Here is a 19,930-nt window from a genome sequence, read left to right on the forward strand (position 1 = left end):
TTCGAGTTTAAAATAATTTATTTGCTTAATATGCTGCTGCAGATAGACTGTGTTTCAATACAAAAAAATACTCTCACTACAAATTGAGTTCCTAACTTACAATAACTGTTACAAAGACAATTTTCAAAACTGCCTGCCACCTTTGTGTGCATACATGTATTTAAACGGTGCCACCTTCTAACTCAGAGGCCGGTATTTCTGGTTCCTCATCATTGTAAACGTTCTCAGCCATCTGCCAAACTTGCATTATGTTGTCCTCGGATACGGAACAGATGATCCAAGGCTCATTGGGATTCCATGAAAAGTCTGATATTTTGGCTGTATGTCCTCCATGTATAAAAAGCAATTCTGGAGGTCCATCCTCGGCATCTTCGGCGCTCTGTTCTTCGCCTATCTTAGATAGATCCCAGACGTGCAGACGACGGTCAGTGCCCGATGAAGCCAGAATTGTTTCATTATGGGGAGACCACTGGACTTGGAAAATTTCGTCCTTGTGAGATTCGAAGGAATGTAGTTTTAATTTCAGATTTCGTAGATCCCATAAAGCAACAGTCTTATCAGCAGATCCTGTGGCCAAAATAAATTCAGAATAAGGATTGAAGCTAAGACAATTCACTTCCGCCGTATGGGCATCAACTGTGTGAGAGGGCTTTGATGTGTTATTATTACGAGTATCCCAAATCATGAGCTTTTGATCGTCGGCCACTGAACCAAATAAGGATTCATGCAGCAAATGCCAAGCGACGTCCTCAACCACAGCCGTGTGTCCCGTAAATATGTTTTTGGCATCAATGACACGATGTTCCTTGGGCGTGGCATTTATATCCCACAAGCATATAGTGTGATCATCTGAGGCCGACAACAGATATCCATTTAGGTTGGGATTCCACGATAAGCCATAGCCTTCCTTCTGATGCCCTCTCAGTCGCAAATCTGGTTGACATTCTCCCGAAGGTTCTGGCTTACTTGGGTGTTTGGTGTAATCAAACACCAATACATCACTTGAGGGTGTTTTAGTTGCAATAACACAAGCATTCTGCGGCATATAACGAGCTCTATTTACTTCTCCCTCATGATTGATTTTTATTTCGATTTCAATTTTACCGCACACCGAACCAAAACCACCAAATTCTCCCTTTTCATTGTCATAATGGGAGCCATCAAATTGTGCATCTTCGCTGGGCAACTGTACGCTGGCTATTAACAAGTGGTTTTGTTCATCTGACGTGTGGGTACCCAAAATCAAACGATGAACTGAATAATCTTTTCCCTCCTGTTTGGTAACATCGGGTAGCCATTGGGCCGTCAATGAAGGCCACTCCAAGGCATGGGTCATAACCAAATCATACAGGAATGGGGTATTCTTTTTCCATATCTTATACTCTTCATTAATGACGCGTTCTTCAACGGCATCGTCAAATGACTCCGCTAGTTTAAGGGAAAAGGAACATAAGATTAATAAACTAATAAACTGCCACAAGAAGTTTTTCGACAATAATTACCATTATCGCTGCGATCCACCATAGTTCGATTGGTTTAAAACAAAATTTCTAATTTCCTGTTTAACAATACACAACAAGTATAACAAGCAAAAGCAACAATGAACTCCCGCCAAAACAATAGAATTATGCCTGTGTACTCTCACGCCAAGTAGAGAATTGTTGTTTGGTGATGCAGCTAAAATTAAAGGACAAAACCCAATAAGTACATTAATATTTAATCCCAAGGCAATTTGTGCAATAAATCTAAAACTTTAAAAGATTAATTACAATAAAATACAAATGAATTTTGGTTAAAAACCTATGCTATGCTAATATTTAGATAAAATTTTACCGGAAAAAATGTGCGAAAATGAAAATTGCGACCACAACGCCACAAATGATAAGAGTTGCCACTAAACTAGGTGTGCAAAAGTCGACCAATCGAGTAATCGACTATTTGTGTAAAAAAATCGAAGTCGATTTTTTGTGAAAAAAAGTCGAAGTCGACTTTTTGTGAAAAAAGTCGACCTTAAAGACCAAACCAGAATTAGCGCGTTGAGCTTTGTTTTGTTTTTGAGACTAAAGGCCAGGCATGGGATAGCTGTGAGCACCACACAGGCTGGAATATTGAGGTCCGATCTGTGTGGTGTTCATGGCTGTCACGAGGAGCTTAGCTGCAAGCTACCAGGCGCGTCCACAGGTTGCGGATAGTGGTATGCTTCAGTCGCGGACAATCAGCGGTATCGAGCGGAGAGTCTCATTATAAGGTCGGCGGCACTGGCTCTTGAACAAATACTTAGTGCAGATGATGCTTGATATAACAAGGCGAATTATTGGCGCCTTTAAATTATCAATAGCCACCTTGTTCCGTGGACCCGAACGAGCCTGCTCACATCCCCTCGACATCTTTCTGCAATATAGCAAAGATCGGTCTAGATTTGGATATAGCTGCCATATAGACCGATCGCTCGATTTAAGGTCTTGGGTCCATAAAAGGCGCATTTATTGTCCGTTTCGCCGAAATTTGGGACAGTGAGTTGTGTTAAGCCCTTCAACATTCTCCTTCAATTTGGCTCAGATCGGTCCAGATTTGGATATAGCTGCCATATAGACCGATCTCTCGATATAAGGACCCATAAAAGGCGCATTTATTGTCCGATGTCGGCAAAATTTGGGACAGTGAGTTGCGTTACGTTATTTGACAACATTCTGCAATTTGGCCCAGATCTGCCCAGATTAGAATATAGCTGCCATACGGACCGACTTCTCGATTTATGGTTTTGAAGCCATAAAAGGAACACTTATTGTCCGATTTCGCAGGAATTTGGAACAGTGAGTTGTGTGAGGCCCTTCGTTAGCCCTCTTTTTTTTGGCCCAGATCGGTTCAGATTTTGATATAGTCGCCTTATAAACCGATCTCTCGATTTGAAGTCTTGGCCCCATAAAAGGCACATTTGTAATCCGATTTCGCTGAAATTTGATACACTGATTTATGTTATGCTTTTCGACATCCGTGTCTTATATGGTTCAGATTGGTCTTTATTTGGATATGGTTACCAAAAAGAGCAATATTTGGTTCTACAAAATTGAACAATGACTTGTACTTAATAGACCACTCAATATCCGTGTCGAATTTGGTTCAAATCGAACCATACTTCGATAAAGCTGCTATGGAGGCATAAATAATGCATTTTTTACCGGATTATAACGAAAGGTGGTTTACATAAATACCCGAGGTGGTGGATACCAAGAGATCGGCCCGGCCGAACTTACCGCCTTTTTACTTGTTTTAATTGAATATGATTTTTTTCAATCACTGTCGTAATTGAAATTTTTACAATTTTGAATTAAAAAATTCATCGTTTCAATTAATTCCCGCCTTTTATAATATCAGCAATGTAGTACCATATTATTTAAGCACCATATTGCATATCACTCCATAGCATATGCAATATCATGACAATCAATTCAATCATTTTTTTTAATTGGATCAATTAAAAAATTAATTGAAAATTTCAATCACTGTTTCAATTGAATATGCAATTTTTGAATTGAAAAAAAAAATCAATTACTTCTTCATAAACGGTTATTAAAAAATTAATTGGATCAATTAATTACGTGATTGAAATCGATTTATATTTTTTTCTGTGCATATGAAAAAGAAATAAAAATGAAAAAACTCTATGAGCGCAAGCGCTGTTGTCGCTTACCTTGGTGTCGCTTTTACCTTTTTTACTTCGAAAATGAATAAACATTTGCTTAGACTTTTTAACTAAGATCTAAATTTATTCTTTCTTCCCTTTATTCGCTTTCGCATTTTATAAATTAAAAAAAATGTTTTTTTGTTTCGAATAGTAACAAATTATAATTTAGGCTTGAAATGGAGGCATTTTTGCACAAATACAGGTCTAGTAAGTGTAAAATATAGATCTACAAATAAAGTTACATTTTACATTTTCTCATCAAATAATTTTTCTAGAATACTCCAAAGGCAAATAAATGATTTTTTTACGATTTTGATTTTTCATATAAATTATTATGTAGCAATAGTTTAAATGAAATGATAAATGTTGTACCTAAACATTTTTTTTTTATTAAAATGAAGGATTTCCAAGAAACAAAATTAAAATAAAAAAACAATTGTTTCTAAAAAATGTCGCATCATTTTATAATCATTAATACAAACATTTACACATAAGTATGTACGTCATTGTTGGTATATAGGTGCACGATAAACGAGATTTTATTTCAACAATAACTATTATTGGTATTGTAGGGTATTTTAATTTTTATTTTTTATACTTTCCTTTTATAATTAGTTTAACGTTATCAAATACTGTATATTGGATAATAGAGTAAATGTGGATGAAACAATTACACAAATCTTTTAAATCATGATTTAAGACCAAGGGTAAATGTAATTGAAATTATATCCTGTGCCACAGTAGTGGTGTACTGTGATGCAAAAATTAAGAGCCTTTGAAATAAACACATCATGGTAATGATTTTCTCACTATGTTAGGTAAGGTAAGAGTGGCTGTCCTTTACAGACTCACTTAGACAAAGTCCATTGTGATACCACAGTAGCGACAGACCAAGGCTTCTGGCGGTAATCGAACCTACGACCCCTGCACTGGTAATCCAAGCACGTTACCAACTCGCTACCGGGACGCCAAACAAGCAAACAAAAAAAAAATAAAACTAATGCTTATTTTGAATATTTTTGAATATCAAAGCTGCTGATATGTATCTGGCAAAGGCTATGGTTATTATTCCTTTCAGTCCCTGCATTTTTATTAGATTTTAATTCCAAAGTTGATTTTCAATTCATATTTTACCCATTAAAAATTTAGTCAGCTGAAAGCTACCGTATGGAATGCTCCATACGGTGTAGCTGCAGCTATCAACGGTATCGAGTGGAAATCTTCTGTGAGAGGCCGGCTCTTGCTTAAATAATGAGTGCCAATGATGCTCGATATGACACCTTTATATAACCAGTTGACGAACCGGGTTTAAGTTTAGCTGTGCCGAATTAAATTGCGAATTGGAAGTGAGTGACTGGCTTTTTTGTTAGCCGTTCGCCTGCAAGAAAACACATAATTGCTGTGTTTTATTTTAGTCCTATCCAGTGCAACTCGGGTGTTCTGGATAAGATATCAGTGTAAATTTGCATTGGTAAGTTATCGATAATAAATAATAAGAAACGATTAATCGTGGTTTGCACTAAATAGTACTAAATTAAAATACGGCAAATATCTAATCGGCCAATTAAATGCAAATTTGCCCATGAATATTCCACTAAGGAACAGGGGCAAACCTCTCACATATCAATGAGTGCAGTCCGATTTCAGTTTTAAGCTCGAGGGGCCTCCTTTTTATAACCGAGTCAGAACGGGGTGCCGCAGAGCGACAGCTCTTTGGAGAGAAGTTTTTACATGGCAAAGTACTTCACAAATGTCGCCAGCATTAGGAGGGGATAACCACCGCTGAAAAAATTTCTGATGTTGCTGCCGGAAATCGAACCCAGGCGTTCAGCGTCATTGGCGGACCTCTGTGCTACGGTGGCCTCCAAACAAATTATAATCTAATCTAATTTTTCCAACTTTAGAAGGCAAATGGAGTTATATTTAAAATAACAATTTCGTAAAATTTCCAAATAGGGGTAAAAATGCTCAAGACCCCATAGGTCCTTCCAGGAGGGTTTGGCCCCTAGGGGGATCCACAGGCCGTAGCCCCAAAAACGGTCTTTATATTCGGGTTCCTGGGGTCAAAATTAGGGGGTATGCAAAATATTAGATTTTTTTTGCGAACTGCCCCGTAAAATACAGTTTTACCAATCCGCCTGATAGTAGCTGGAATTCGCTTTTTATTACTCAGCCGAACACCCAGGTCCGATTTCCTGAGCATGTACCGAGAGTCGAGTAGCTAACTAAGGTGCCCATCCTGTCTTTGGGATATCTTACGGGTCGATTGTGGATGGCAACCCAAATTCACTTTCGTTGCCAACGGCCAAATTTTTTACAGAAATTTACATTTTTGTATTGAATTACGTACTTTTTTATAAATGTCTTGTAGCTGAACTTTAAAAAAAAAATAAATTTCCAACTTCATACTAAGTTTTTCTTTGTGGTTTTGTCTCCTGGCAACGCAACTGTAGTCGAGTTGCAATCCATAATTGACCCATTATAGTTCCCGACGTCTGAGAAATGGGCATAATGATCCCGCTACTGAAGCTGAAAAAGAATTCCGAATTTCCTTTTGTCGTCAGTACCCAAGTCAAACCGTGCCGTGACGATCTTTGTGGCTCTTGCCCTATAGAATGTTTTCGATATGATCAGCCATGTCGTTTTTTGTTGTTGTAGCTTTTTTGTTGTTAGCAAGGTCTTATAGCATGGCGAAACAATTAAAGGTGGTCTTATTTGTACAACAACCACAAATCATATGGTGCAATCCGCCATCTTGCCGTCAAGCTGATCGACGTTTTGCCAAAACACACAAAGAAATTTGTGTGCGTGTGCGCATACGTGTGCGTACATGAGCAGAGAATATGCGAGAAAGAAGATGACAACAAAGAGAATGCAAACAAAAATCTGACATTTTAATACCGTCAAACCTGGCCGGCTGTTAACAACTGTTCGCGTGAGACCACCTTGGTTAATCCGCCTTGCTCTTATAGATGATCAAGCCCGTTTCGGTCCACACGACGTATCGTAGCGGGAACATGATAATCGCCTTGTCATACCGAGTATCATAGGCACTTAGTATTTAAGCAAGTGCCGAACCCGCCCGGTCTGTTACTGGGACCCTCCACTCAATACCACTGATTGGCCGCGACTGCATTTGCAGCTACTCCATATGCAACATTGCACTAACTACAACCTGAGGGCGCGCCCGGTAGCTTTCAGGTGAGCATCCCTTAATAACGATGAGTTTAAAGGTCCCAGCTAAGTGGTGTTCATAGTTATCTCGTGCCGTGCAGCAATGTCGTGCTTTTGGGGACATCGACAATACATCCCTCTAACCAGGGACCGAATTATTGTATACGTGAACAAGTAAAATCGCTCGAAATTTCTCTATTGTGAATGAAGAGAAATTTTGAAACATAAAACGCAAATGTTTTAATCGATCATAATTTATACAAAAATTACAAAACTCAATTTTCAACTTATTTTAAATCGGCAAAATTGTACCTTAATCGATTACAAACATTTCACTGATTTAAGGAATCGATTCTACATTGATTGATTTGGTCCAATAGAACAGCTATAAGCTGTCAAACCCAACATATGTTTCAGCGAGTGCCTACTTAGGGGTCGATTATGGATTCCAGATCAACTATAGTTGCGTTGCAAGAATATACAATCATGAAATATAAATAATGTGTCGATTATGTATTGCAGTTGCGTTGCCAGAAGATAAATCCTTGATATAAAAACTAGTATAACGTTGGAAATTTTTGTCAGGTGCAGTCAATATCAGTGTTTTGAACATTCAGCTAATAAGTTAATTGTAAAAAAAAGCTTGCAATCTAATAAAGAAATTGACATTATCATTACAAAATTGCCCGTTGACAACGCAACTGAAGTTGGGTTGATATCCATAATCGACCCCTAGTTCAATATAAATGTTTTGAACATTCAGCTACCAAGCTAATTGTAAACCAGTAAGGAAGGGCTGAAAATCGGACGAACATAACAGAAATTCCAACGTTTTTAACCTCTACTCCACACCCGATTCCATCATCTCCACAAACGGCATGGAGATTTTATTACGTGCGGACATTTACGTTAGGTTAAACGTCTACCTTGTTGATTTTGCAGCACATAGTGCTGAAAATGTTCAGCAATCCCATGGCAGCCGGTTGTATGTTCCGGATTGCATGCGAAACAAAACATAAGTGTCTATTGGGTGTTATTCATAAGTGTCCATTGATTGACAAATTTTGGGTCTTATGCAGTTCTCTGGTCCAGACCTGCTAGCTATAGCACTGCCGGAACTGCAGTCTATAGACCATCTTCCATCAGTACAACTAAATTTTGTCTAAGCAGTATCTAACTTAATTTCACATGAACATTCCATTATGGAACAGGGGATAATTCTCTCATTTCAATGAGTGCAGTCCGATTAAGCCGAGACGAGTCCGAACGGCGTTCCGCGTATCGACAACACTTGGTATTAAAGTTTTAACATGACAGGATACCTCACAAACGTAGCCAGCATAAGTCCACCACCATGGACTCTGCTAAAATTTTATACAAAACAAGTTTAGTTGCAGGGCATAATTTTATGGTGTTTTGGACCGTACTTGCCACAGTTGTTGGAAATCATAACAGAACGAATGTGAAAAATTTTAACTAAATCTGACGAAAATTGCGACTTTCATGGACTAAAGATGTAAAATCGGGAGATCGGTTTATATGGCAGCTATATCAGGTTATAAATTGAATTTATCCGTATTTAGCACAGTTGTTGGAAGTTTTAAAAGAACACCGTATGGAAAATTTCAGCTAAATCGAACAAAAATTGTGTCTTGTAAGGACTCAAGAAGTCAAATCAGGATATCGGTTTATATGGGAGCTATGTCAGGTTTTAGACCGATTTGGAACGTACTTGGCACAGTTGTTGAAAGTTCTAACAGAAAACTACGAGTAATATTTCAGCAAAATCGGACAAAAATTGTGGCTTCCAGGGGCCCCAGAATCGGGAGATCGGTTTATATGGGAGTTATATCAGGTTATAGACCGATTTCAACCGTACTTGGCTGTTTAAAGTCATAGCAGAAAACCACATGCAAAATTTCAGCCAAATCGGACAAAAATTGCGGCTTGTAAGGGCTCAAGAAGTCAAATAGTGAGATCGGTATATATGGGAGCTATATCAAGCCATAGACCGATTTGGATTTGTGGCTTCCAAGGGTTCAAAAAGTCAAATCCGGAGATCTGTTTATATGACTAGATTAGTATACCCCATCCTATGGTGGTGGGTAAAAAAAATGTACAAGCACGATATTGTTTTACAAATTCCTTTTTTTAATCAACAGTTGAATAATTTTTTCTATTGAATAAAATAACTCAGTTAACCAACGCAGAAAACTTTTTTGATATTCGGCGTCATAGGCGGACATGGTAAAATGCAAACTTGCCCATGAACTTTCCACTAAGGAACAGGGGCAAACTTCTTACATATCAATGAGTGCAGTCCGATTCAAATTTAAGCCCAATGATAAGGGACCTCCCTTTTATAGCCGAGTCCGGACGGCGTGCCGCAGTGCGACACCTTTTTTGAGGAGAAGTTTTTACATGGCATAGTACCCAACAAATGTCGTCAGCATTGGGAGGGGATGACCACCGCTGAAAATTTTATGATGGTCTCGCCAGGATTTGAACCCAGACGTTCAGCGTCATAGGCGGACATGCTAACCTCTGCGCTACGGTGGCCTCTGGTAATCTTTAATTGTTCCGCCTTCGACAGTTTGATAATAGAAAAATATTGTGGTAAATAAAAAAATAATATAAAAGTAGGTTCCATACTCTTTCGATAAACAGGCGCGATGTAGTTTAGCATGTAATTACCTCATACATCGGGCGTTTTCAACAAGTTTAAGGTCGAGTTTGACTTAGGTAATACCAAAAATGGGGATTATCTACTTGGTGGTTATTGTAGCAACCATCTTGTGGGTAGGCAGACTTCGCCAAAAAAACATAAGTCTGGATCAGTGCTACAAAAGGGAATCAACATGTGAGAAAAGTCTAAGTAGCATTCACGAATAAATGTCAATCTTAACTGTATTGTTGACTAACTACTCTTTAGCAGATGCAGCCACCTTAATTCGTATTGGGCTGGGATCGATGTCAAGGTGTTGGAAGTATGTCCCGCCAATGCAATCACACAACACATTGTTACAATGGCCATCATGTTCCCGTGGCGATCGGTCGTATAGACCGGAACGAGCTTGGTCGCATATAAGAACTTGTCGAGGATCGCCAACTTTCCATGTAAATGTGTCTACAACAACATAAAAGGCAGAGCAAATCAGTTTCAAAATGTGGTTTTATTGGAGATTATAGATGATCAATGATCATGTTTCATCAATGTTGACTGGATACAGGCTTGTCATGGTTTGAATTTATTTGCAGTTGTAATTTCTAAGTATAATTCAATTCAGGCGCATATTGAGCTTACATAAAATTTTGGAAAATGCAGTAAACACCATGGAATTTCTACTTGTTGACACAGACGTGTACATCGGTTATTGTCGCTTTCTTATACGGGTTTAATTCGTCATTCTCATTTTAAAATATTTTCCAAACATTTGTTAGCGGTTGGGTTACATATCAATGTGAATATTTCAGAAAATTTTAAAGTTCTTTCATTTTTGATTTACACAGATAATACAAACAAATGTCCCATGTTTTAAAAGTCTTTACCTTATTTCATAAAGGTCAAAACAAAAACATTTTACCCTTGACAATAATTTTTTTCTAATATTATTAGTTAAAAAAAAAAAGAAAAGCCCTAAATAAAAACTATTTAAATAAAAGATTTGGTATGTTATAATTTCAAAAACAAAAAAAAAATCTAGTTCACCTAATTTTGAAAAAAAAAAAAAAAAAATAATTTTTAAAAACAACGCAAATGGTGTATGAATGGCATTTAGATAGTCGGCATTCGTTTACCTTTTTAGCAGAAAGGGTATATGGGGTTTATCATCATTTGCATGGGTTGTAAATAAACTTTTGTTTAGAGTATAATAGATATTCGAACAATTTGTTTTATTTTACATTCTTTCTTAAAAACTCTTCAGTATGTATTTCTATAATAGGTATGTATTTATATTATATTAGGGTTGCTTGTGTTCCGACATTTCTAGACAAGGTGAGAGGGGGAACTTGGATTTTGTTTCGTTTCAATGTTGTTGTTGTTGTTGTTATGTTGAATGCCAGTAGTTTTGAAGTTATGAGTGTCTTGTATAGCATATTGTTTTTGCAATGATTTTTATGTATGTATTTATATATATATTTTTTTCTCCATTTAACAATGATTTCTTTTTTTTTTTTTTAGTTAAAATAATTACAATAATTTTTATTTCTCATTTAAATAATAGTTTATGTCTAATATAAAACTTCAAATAGATAATTTATTTCAGTTGTATATTCAGTATATTGTTTGCTGTATGTGGTACGCAGATAATATAAGAGATAATAATTTGAATTTGAGCAGTATGCATGATTGATTGGAAAACAATCCTTCTGCCACGAAGAACGAAAGTCTTACTTCATATATAGCAAAATAGCTTAAGTGGTGAATATGCCAAAAACAAAAGGTTTATATTTTTAAGATTCATTGCTATAATGTTCAAACTTAATATTTATCTAGTTATTATCTTCGTATTGCCCTAACGATTTCAATTTGAGTGCAGGCGTTTCTAATTTTACCAGTATGTATACACTCCCAGCAATTTCCATTTAAACCATCTTTAAGGTTTATGGTGTTATTTTTTTTTTTATTGTATGTACTCTCATGTTTGCTTATATTGTTTAGAGTGTTACATACTGTGAGGCATAGATGGAGAGAGAGAGAGAGAGAGAAAGTAATTAGAGATCGACTGGACAACTGAAATGGAATACATTTTTTTTATTTTTAGTAATTTACAACAGTGCCTTCGAATTAAAAAAAAAAAATGAAAAACACAATTGATATTTTGTTTCTGTTGTTGTTGTTGTTGTTGCTGTTTCGTTAGTTACCAACATTTAGAAGCATCTGACCTAGTAGTAAATATTGTTAATGTTCCATGAGGGCGGCTAAACGAAGAAAACATTCAATTTAGACTATCTATGGCATAATAAACTTCATTTAAACTCACGTGATGGTGTGCGAACTGTTGTATTTTCATTTGGTGTAAAATTTAAAAAGTCCCATATTAATATTGTGTCATCATGTGAGCTACTGACAATTTGGAATTCATCAAATTGCAAACGGAATACGCGCCCAGTGTGTTCCTGCTTACACAAAATGAATCATTTATCATAAAAACGAAATGCAAAAGAAAAGGCCACAAACTCACCACTAATGTGTTTAAACATAAGGAATTCGATTGAGCTCTTGGATCCAAGGCAGCCACTAAATCCCAAACTTTAATTTTGCCATCATAAGCTCCGCTTACAATGCGTTTGGAATCAAAACGTATGCAACGTACCAATTCTTCGTGTCCTTCAAGCACGCGCAGGCAAGCACCGCATTCAATATCCCAGAGTCTGTAATAAAAAAAAAAAAAACAAATATTTTTACTAAAGCCAAAAAGTAATTCCAAAAATTTTTTACGAAATCATCTAAATTTTACCGATAAAGCAAGAAAAAATAAATCTTAACAATAGTGCTTCATAACATGTATGCTACGAGTGAAAAAATGCAATTTGCAAAACATCTCCACTAGTGTGAACGGTTGAGATGTATTTCAAAACGTCATAAGCAAAACGAGTCAATGTGGACATTTTATGACATTACTAGCCAAACCGGGCCCGTTCTGCCGCGCCTTCTTTAACTCTCTAATATCTTTTTAGGATGGGGACACTCGGATTAAAGGCGGATATCGAATGCGTTCGAATCCCGACGAGAACATCGGACAAAGTGGTGTTTATCCCCTCTTAATGTTGGCGACATTTGCGAGGTACAAAGCCATGCATGGTCATTTAAAAAATTTTGCCCAAAGATGTGTCGCACTGCGGGACGCCGTTCAGACTTTGCTATAAAAAAAGTTCCCTTATCATTGAGTTTAAACTTGAAGTGAACTCATTGATGTGTGAAAATTTGCCACTTATCGATTCTGGTGGTAATGTTCTCATTGGGGGAGTGATGGCATCTCAGACATTTCCACTTTACTTGGATTTACTTTTACTTGGACCTAATGTTTTATGCCATATTTGTAATCTACTGCCTAATACTTTTCATTAGAGTCCCATATTGACATGAACTTCGAATATATCTGTTTAGAGAAGTTTTGGGGTTGGGTGGGGCCCGCTGGGTACTTGGACCCAAATTTAAATACCATAATCGTTTTATGGTCTTGAAAACCTTTCATTGGATACCCTTATAGTGCCCATCACACCACTTTCGGATATGGGTAGCGTTTTTGGGTAAGGGGGTCCGACTCTACCCGATATCTAAAAATTATATATTGTCCTTATCGGTCCACTTTTGATTTTGGGTAGTGTTTTTTTTTGGGGTAACGGTGGAGGGTCCGCCCCCTTCCGTTATCAATAAATTATAAAGCCTGAATACCTTTCATTTGTGTCCCATCTTGTCATGATCGTCAAATAAACCTATTTTAAGCGATTTTGGAGCGGCCCCAAGGTACTTGGACCCAACTTCGTACGAAATTCGTACTCTACTCTTGAATGCCTTTCATTTGAATCCCATATTGTCCCGATCGGTCCACTTTTATTTTTGGATAGTAATTTTGGGGTATGGGGGAGGGTCCGCCCCCCTCCCGATAGCAAAAATTATATAGCCTATGTTTCCTTCCAGAACAACTTACACAATTCGTGAAAATTTCAAGGTAATCGGTTCAGCCGTTTTTGAGTCGATAAGAACAAACAAACAATCCGACAAACAAATAAAAAAAAAAAAAAAAAAAAAAAAAAAAAAACACAAATTGAATTTTATATATAAGATAAGATTCAATTAGCACAATTTAAGCACTTATTTGGGCTCGCATGCTTTGAATAAAACGTTTTTGTGGCAAACGAGTCGTTTTGCCATTATAAATTGTAAAGGAAAAACTAGTAGTTTTTCAAGAGTTATAAAAGGAAAACGAGTCGTTTGCTCAAAACAGCTTTCGCCTGAACACGGTGTTATAAATAGTAAAGGAAAACGACCGGATTTGTTAGAAATTAACGACGATTGTATATATTTATAAATTATTCGGTTAGAGATGAATTCTCTGTTGTGTTGGTTTGAGCGAATTAGTATGTCAGCATCGCCCCATTCTATGATGATGTCTATATGTGAATAAAGCATAGTACAATTATCATATACACCTACCTTATTGAATTATCTGAACTACCACTGACCACCAAACGATCTCGATATTGTAGGCAAGCAATACCACGTTTATGTCCATTTAATGTCCTTACAAATTCACAACTTGATGTTGACCACACTTTTATTGTGCGATCGCCACTCGCTGACACAATATATTTCTCATCGAAATCGACTACATTGACGGCGGCCCTATGACCGACCAATACACGACGTAGTGTGATTTCGCTGGGTGAAGTCATATCCCAAACAGCAATGGAACGATCTTTAGAGCAGGTAACCATCATGCCATTATTGAAACGTAAATGGAGAACAGCTTCACAATGATGTATGAGGGTGTTGACCATTTCGCCGGTATTAACGTCCCAGACGCGTACCGTTGAATCTGATGAACCGCTGATGATGACTTTATCATCGTATTGTAGGCACAACACAGATCCTGTGTGCCCGGTGAGAGTCTAAAAGAAACACGCAAGAATACACTATAATGAATGAAAACAAACGGAAATGTATATGTTTTACAAACCTTAATGCACTGTAAATCCGCACGATCCCAGATCTTAATGGTGTTGTCACGTAGACCGGATACTATTTTCACGTCATCGTACTGTAGACAATAAACACCTTTTGAATTTTCAGAACGACAATTGATGCGACGCAACATGTGACGGCCAGTTCTCCAGTTGTTTTCAATGCTTTCGATGTCCTTTTATATATAAAACAGCAGAAATGAGTTTTAAAATACTGTCAATTATAATAAAATATTTTATCCAAGTTTTTTTTCTTGTAGCTTACATTCATAATTTTAGGAAATAATGCCCGATAGAAAGAGTGAGGTCTATGTGTAGTACCAGGACGTGGTTTAAATAAATACTGTATCCAACCACGTCGTTCTGCCAAACCGCGCCACAACGAATCAGTGCGCACCTTACGCTCAATCAATTTCTTCCATAGCATACCCTCCGATATGACACGAAGCCATTCTTTACACACCAATTCGGCAGCTTTTAAAGACTCAGCATCCAAATATGAGAGAATATTTTCACCAATATGATCCAATCCCTTTTCTGTAATAGAAAACAGTATTACATATAATCATGTTTTAATATCAGCGTATAGATAGTTTAGGTTTTAAATCGTTATCAACATATGCTGCACTATTAACTTTTGCTGGTTATTGGTGTATAAATTCAAAGAGATAAGATAGTCTATAATTTTACTCGTCTTATTTTTATTTTGCAAAATACTGGCAATGAATTAAACTTCATTGCTACATGGGATACATTTGTAGAGTTTCAATTTCTCTCATCGTAAATAGATAACTTTTCAATTAAGCTACAACATCATCATTGATCAGATATTCTGAAAAATCAACCACATTTTTATCGATTAAAAAATCAGGCAGTTTCGATATCTCAATACCTGAGTGCCTTTCAAGCTTTGTAACCTAAAAGGTGATTGTGTGGTAGAGGGAAATGTAGAAGAATATGTAGTCGGCCCAACATCTTGTTGTTGTAGCCACATTTTCATGTGAAGATGGCGATCCTCGTCAAGCAACTGTAGGTGAGCAAGCTAGTTCCGGCCCAAAGGATTGATCGCCGCGGGAACAGGTTGGCCATTGGTTACTTATAGGCGCCAATATCTCGCATTGTCATATCGAGCATCATAGGCACTCAGTATATGGCAAGAGCCGCCGCTGCCCGGTCGCCAACTGAGACTGCCTTTGGAACTACTCCATATGGAGCATTCCACACAGATAATTCGTGACCCAGCGTTTCAGACCTGGCTGGAGGGACGTGTTGGCAATGTCCTCAAATAATTTAGCATGACTGACCGTGTCGAATGCCTTCAATAGGTCCAGTGCCACGAGGACCGTCCTATCACATGGCCTGGGCTGGTTGAAGCCATGGCAAATGTGTGCGGTGATGGCATGCAAAGCTGTTGTTGTGCTATGCAGTCTTCGAAATCCATGCTATGCTCGGCGAATGGAAATTCTCCTACTAGGCTCGGAAGGAGTAATGCCTCAAGCGTCTATGCTACTGGTGAGAGAAGGGAGATCGGTCTGTACGACTCCCCCAAACTCGGGTCTTTTCCAGGCTTCAGTAGGGGGATCACTCTGCCCATTTTCCAGACATTTCCCATGACGAAAAAAGACGAACAAGTACACTGAGGCGACAGCCCTTGCCGATGAGGGTTCTATCGGGTCAATCCGGTGCGTACAATCGGCTGCCATGGGATTCGGCCACATTGTTCACTCCAAATACGCGTGAGGTGAATACAGAGCTGACTGTGATGGTCGATGGAGAAATGATTCCGACCATCAAGAATACTTGGCGTCACATTTGACAGCTCTTACACATTCTCCCCACATGATACAGCATTTTGCGATAAAGTCAAAAGTAGAAACAAGGCCTCAAGTCAATTGCCAGCAGCACTTGGGGTGCAGACAAAGAAACCTTGTTGACCACATACAAAGCAATTGGCCGGTCTGTGGTAAGTTATGCAGGGCCAGTGTGGCCTCGTCAACTTTGTGACACGCAGTGGAATAATATTCAGATCTGTCAGAATGCCGTCCTCCGAACTGCGGCGGGCTGTCTCCTCAGTTCTCATGTGGACCACCTCCATCAGGAGGCCATTGGTGTTTTTAAGGCGCCAATAACTCACCTTTTCGTATCGAGCATCATAGGCACTCAATATTTAAGGAAGAGCCGGTGCCACCAGTCATCTCACTGAGGCTCTCCACTCAATACCGCTGATTGTCCGCGATTGCAGTTGCTGCCACTTCGTATGAAGCATTTCACTATCCGCAACCTGTGGACGGGCCCGGTAGCTAGAGTTGGCAAAATATCGATGACATATCGATATATAATTTTTTGACTGAATATCGATTGATATTTTTCCGATGAATACTATCGCAAAAGTAAATTTTTTTGCAAAACTAAACAAAAATAAACAATCGGACACTGAATGTATCTTTTGCGTCTATAGAGGGCGGAATTTTCATCCGATTAGACTAACAATTCCTTTTTTTCCATAACTAAAGCAGTGTATTATTGCAAGTTCATTTAGCCAATGCCATCTAACTGAACTCCGAGCATTTGTAAAATGAAGATGTATGACCGTCAGTTAAAAAAAGTCTATACAGGAAACCTCATATATTATCTCTATTTTACAGAATCTATTCATGAACAAATTGTTGCATGTTGTAATATTTGTTTAAAGAAAAAGAAATGTCGAAAACGAAGAGAAAAAATCTTTTACTCCAGTTACGAATATCATTGTGGGCAACACCACCAACCAACCATGGTGATTATTGATTGCTATTTACGTGCTGCCTCAAAGAAAATACCATGCAGAATAAGTCAAATCACGTTTAACCCAATTTTAAAAACAAATATCAAACAGACATAAAGTACAACAAGCCACGCCAATCCACAGGAAGAGATGAGCCGAGCAAAGATATTCCATGAATACCATTTGCGTATTTTAGTTTTATTTTTTTTTATATGCCATGCAATTGTATAAAATCGAGAGCAACTCTCGCATCTTATGAAAAACTAATGGAATTCAAATTTTATACTAAAGTTTTTATATGCCAAAATTGGGCACTCTTTTTGAAGTGCCTTTTGGGAAAATCGTATCGTATACATGCATATGTCACACTCACTTTAAGTGGGCTGACTATTTTGAACAATTTTCAAATATTAGAAAGTTTTATCCTACAGTGAAATTTGTGTACTATCTTTTTATATATAAAGGGGGGAGTGGAGCCTCACCTTAGTCCAACATCTAACATACACCTAATGCTACTATATTTGAAATAGATCAAACAATTTAAGCAAATATTTATTGGTCACAATAAGCCGATTACTGGCTTAGGCGTGATACACCATTCCGTGCAATATAGACCCATCACGCCTGCTGCTGGCGCTAGTGACCCCCTAGTGGAGTGCATTGGGATAGCAGTCAGGTCCGGTACTGCCGAGATAGAGCTATACAACGTGTGCATATCGTCGGTTGGTAGCTGTGTCCCAATTAAAGGCCAAGCATACAACCCCGACACAAGTGGGTAACTGTCTGGCCATAATCGTCTTGTTCTAGGGGACTTTAATGCGCATCACACTTCATGGCATTCTCCCCTAGGTAACGACCAGCGTGGCATAGCTTTGGCAGAACAGATTGAAGGCTCCACGTTTTGCACGCTGAATGAGGATGCCCCCACTAGGTTTAGGAGGAGGTGCAGCTGCCTGCCAGACATCTCCATTGCATCCCCTGATTTCCTGAGTGACGTATCCTGGCAAGCAGTCATCTCTTTGGGGTCAGACCACCTCTCCATAATTCTCACCATCGACAAACCTCCCGACTTCATAACGTCTGAGCGCCGGACGTTTATCAATCAGAAGAAGATCGCCGCTTCAGTGAACTTTCACCCCCCTCGGATGTGCCCGCTCGCTTTATTCCAGCCGGTCGAATACCCCAAGTGCGGCCCAATTTCCCGGTGCAGGCAGTGGTACTCGCAGACGAGTATGATGGGATTCGTTGTATGGACCCCACTAACCCCAGAATCAGCGAGCTGGATCTGGAAATAAACAGGGTAGTCAACGAACATAAGCGGAATTTGTGGCTGGAACACTTGGAGCAATGTAACTTATGCACCGATTTAGGCCAGCTGTGGTCTACTGTTCAGTCACTCTCGAACCCCGGTAGACGGGATGACAGGACCTCAGTCACTTTTGGCGAAATAACCGTGACTGATCCGAAGAGATGCACCAGGTTGTTCAACCGTCTATTTATTGTGCTTCTTGAGAGTGACAGGGCAAGGAGAGGTATTAGCCGTATTTGCGGCCTCTGAGCCGATGGACCGCCATCACAATTTACCGTTGGCGAAGTTACAAATGTCATCCGTGGCGCCAAATCATCTAAGGCGTTGGATTGAATAATCTGGATTCACCTCGAGTTGAGTACATTACTACTGTGTTCAACCGGTCTTTGAACACTCTTAAAGTTCCCGATGTCTGGAAAATGGGCATAGTGGTCCCGCTACTGAAGCCTAGAAAGGACCCGATCTCCCTTCTCTCACCAGTGGCAAAGACGCTTGAGGCATTACTCCTCCCGACCCTCGTAGGAGAATTTCCATTCGCCGGCATCAACGTGGATTTTGAAGAATGCATAGCACAACAACAGCTTTGCATGCCATCACCGCACACATTTGCCGTGGCTTCAATCAGCCCAGGCCATGTGATAGGACGGTTCTCGTGGCACTGGATCTATCGAAGGCATTCGACACGGTCAGTCATGTTAAATTAATTGAGGACATCGCCAACACGTCCCTCCAGCCAGGCCTGAAGCGCTGGGTCGCGAATCTGGGTCATTTTTGGAATTTAGGAATAAGAAGTCGAAGTACCGTAGAGGTGGGGTGATATCTCCGGCACCGTTTAACCTCTACCTATCCTCCATTCCACCCCCACTAGACGGCATAGAGATCGTACCATATGCGGACGATTGTACGATCATGGCATCAGGCACTACACCAACTGTTGACATCTGCGATAGGTTGAACGTCTACCTCAACGAACTTGCCTCATATTTCGCTGCAAGAAATCTAAAGATAACTGCCACCAGATCTTCAGCCACATTGTTCACTACAAATACACGTTAGGTTAATACAGAGCTGACTGTGATGGTAGATGGAGAAATAATTCCGACCATCAAGTGTCCCAAAATACTTTGCGTCACATTTAAAAGCTCATACACATTCTCCCCAAATGTCACAGAAGTTTGCAATAATGTCAAAAGTAGAAACGACCTTGTTTCTCCTTGTCACTTGCTGGCAGAACTTGGGGTGCAGACAAAGAAACCTTGTTGACCACGTACAAAGCAATAGGACGGTCTGTGGTAATTTATGCAGCGCC

General features: G+C 38.9%; 2 protein-coding genes across 3 annotated transcripts in view; both read right to left on the bottom strand.

Annotated features, from left to right (window-relative positions):
* LOC106096395 (chromatin assembly factor 1 p55 subunit) lies at positions 1-1,914 on the bottom strand. The gene is made up of 3 exons (XM_013264129.1): positions 1,834-1,914; positions 1,503-1,677; positions 1-1,428 (listed from the first exon to the last, which is right to left on the bottom strand). Exons 2-3 carry the CDS (start codon positions 1,522-1,524, stop codon positions 161-163), a joined length of 1,290 nt encoding a protein of 429 aa, XP_013119583.1. The 5' UTR covers positions 1,525-1,677; positions 1,834-1,914; the 3' UTR covers positions 1-160.
* An 8,813-nt stretch (positions 1,915-10,727) lies between these two features.
* LOC106096390 (F-box/WD repeat-containing protein 11) overlaps positions 10,728-19,930 on the bottom strand; it is a 29,760-nt gene continuing 20,557 nt past the window's right edge. For both annotated transcript variants that reach the window (XM_059362839.1, XM_013264122.2), the window contains 6 exons: positions 14,814-15,085; positions 14,545-14,724; positions 14,022-14,476; positions 12,046-12,235; positions 11,845-11,980; positions 10,728-11,782 (listed from right to left, as the gene is read on the bottom strand). In XM_059362839.1, the coding sequence (XP_059218822.1) occupies positions 11,763-11,782; positions 11,845-11,980; positions 12,046-12,235; positions 14,022-14,476; positions 14,545-14,724; positions 14,814-15,085 (1,253 nt within the window). In that variant the 3' untranslated portion in view covers positions 10,728-11,762. The remainder of the gene's footprint in view (positions 11,783-11,844; positions 11,981-12,045; positions 12,236-14,021; positions 14,477-14,544; positions 14,725-14,813; positions 15,086-19,930) is intronic.

Source organism: Stomoxys calcitrans, chromosome 2 (assembly GCF_963082655.1).
Source record: "Stomoxys calcitrans chromosome 2, idStoCalc2.1, whole genome shotgun sequence".
NCBI classification, from domain to species: domain Eukaryota; kingdom Metazoa; phylum Arthropoda; class Insecta; order Diptera; family Muscidae; genus Stomoxys; species Stomoxys calcitrans.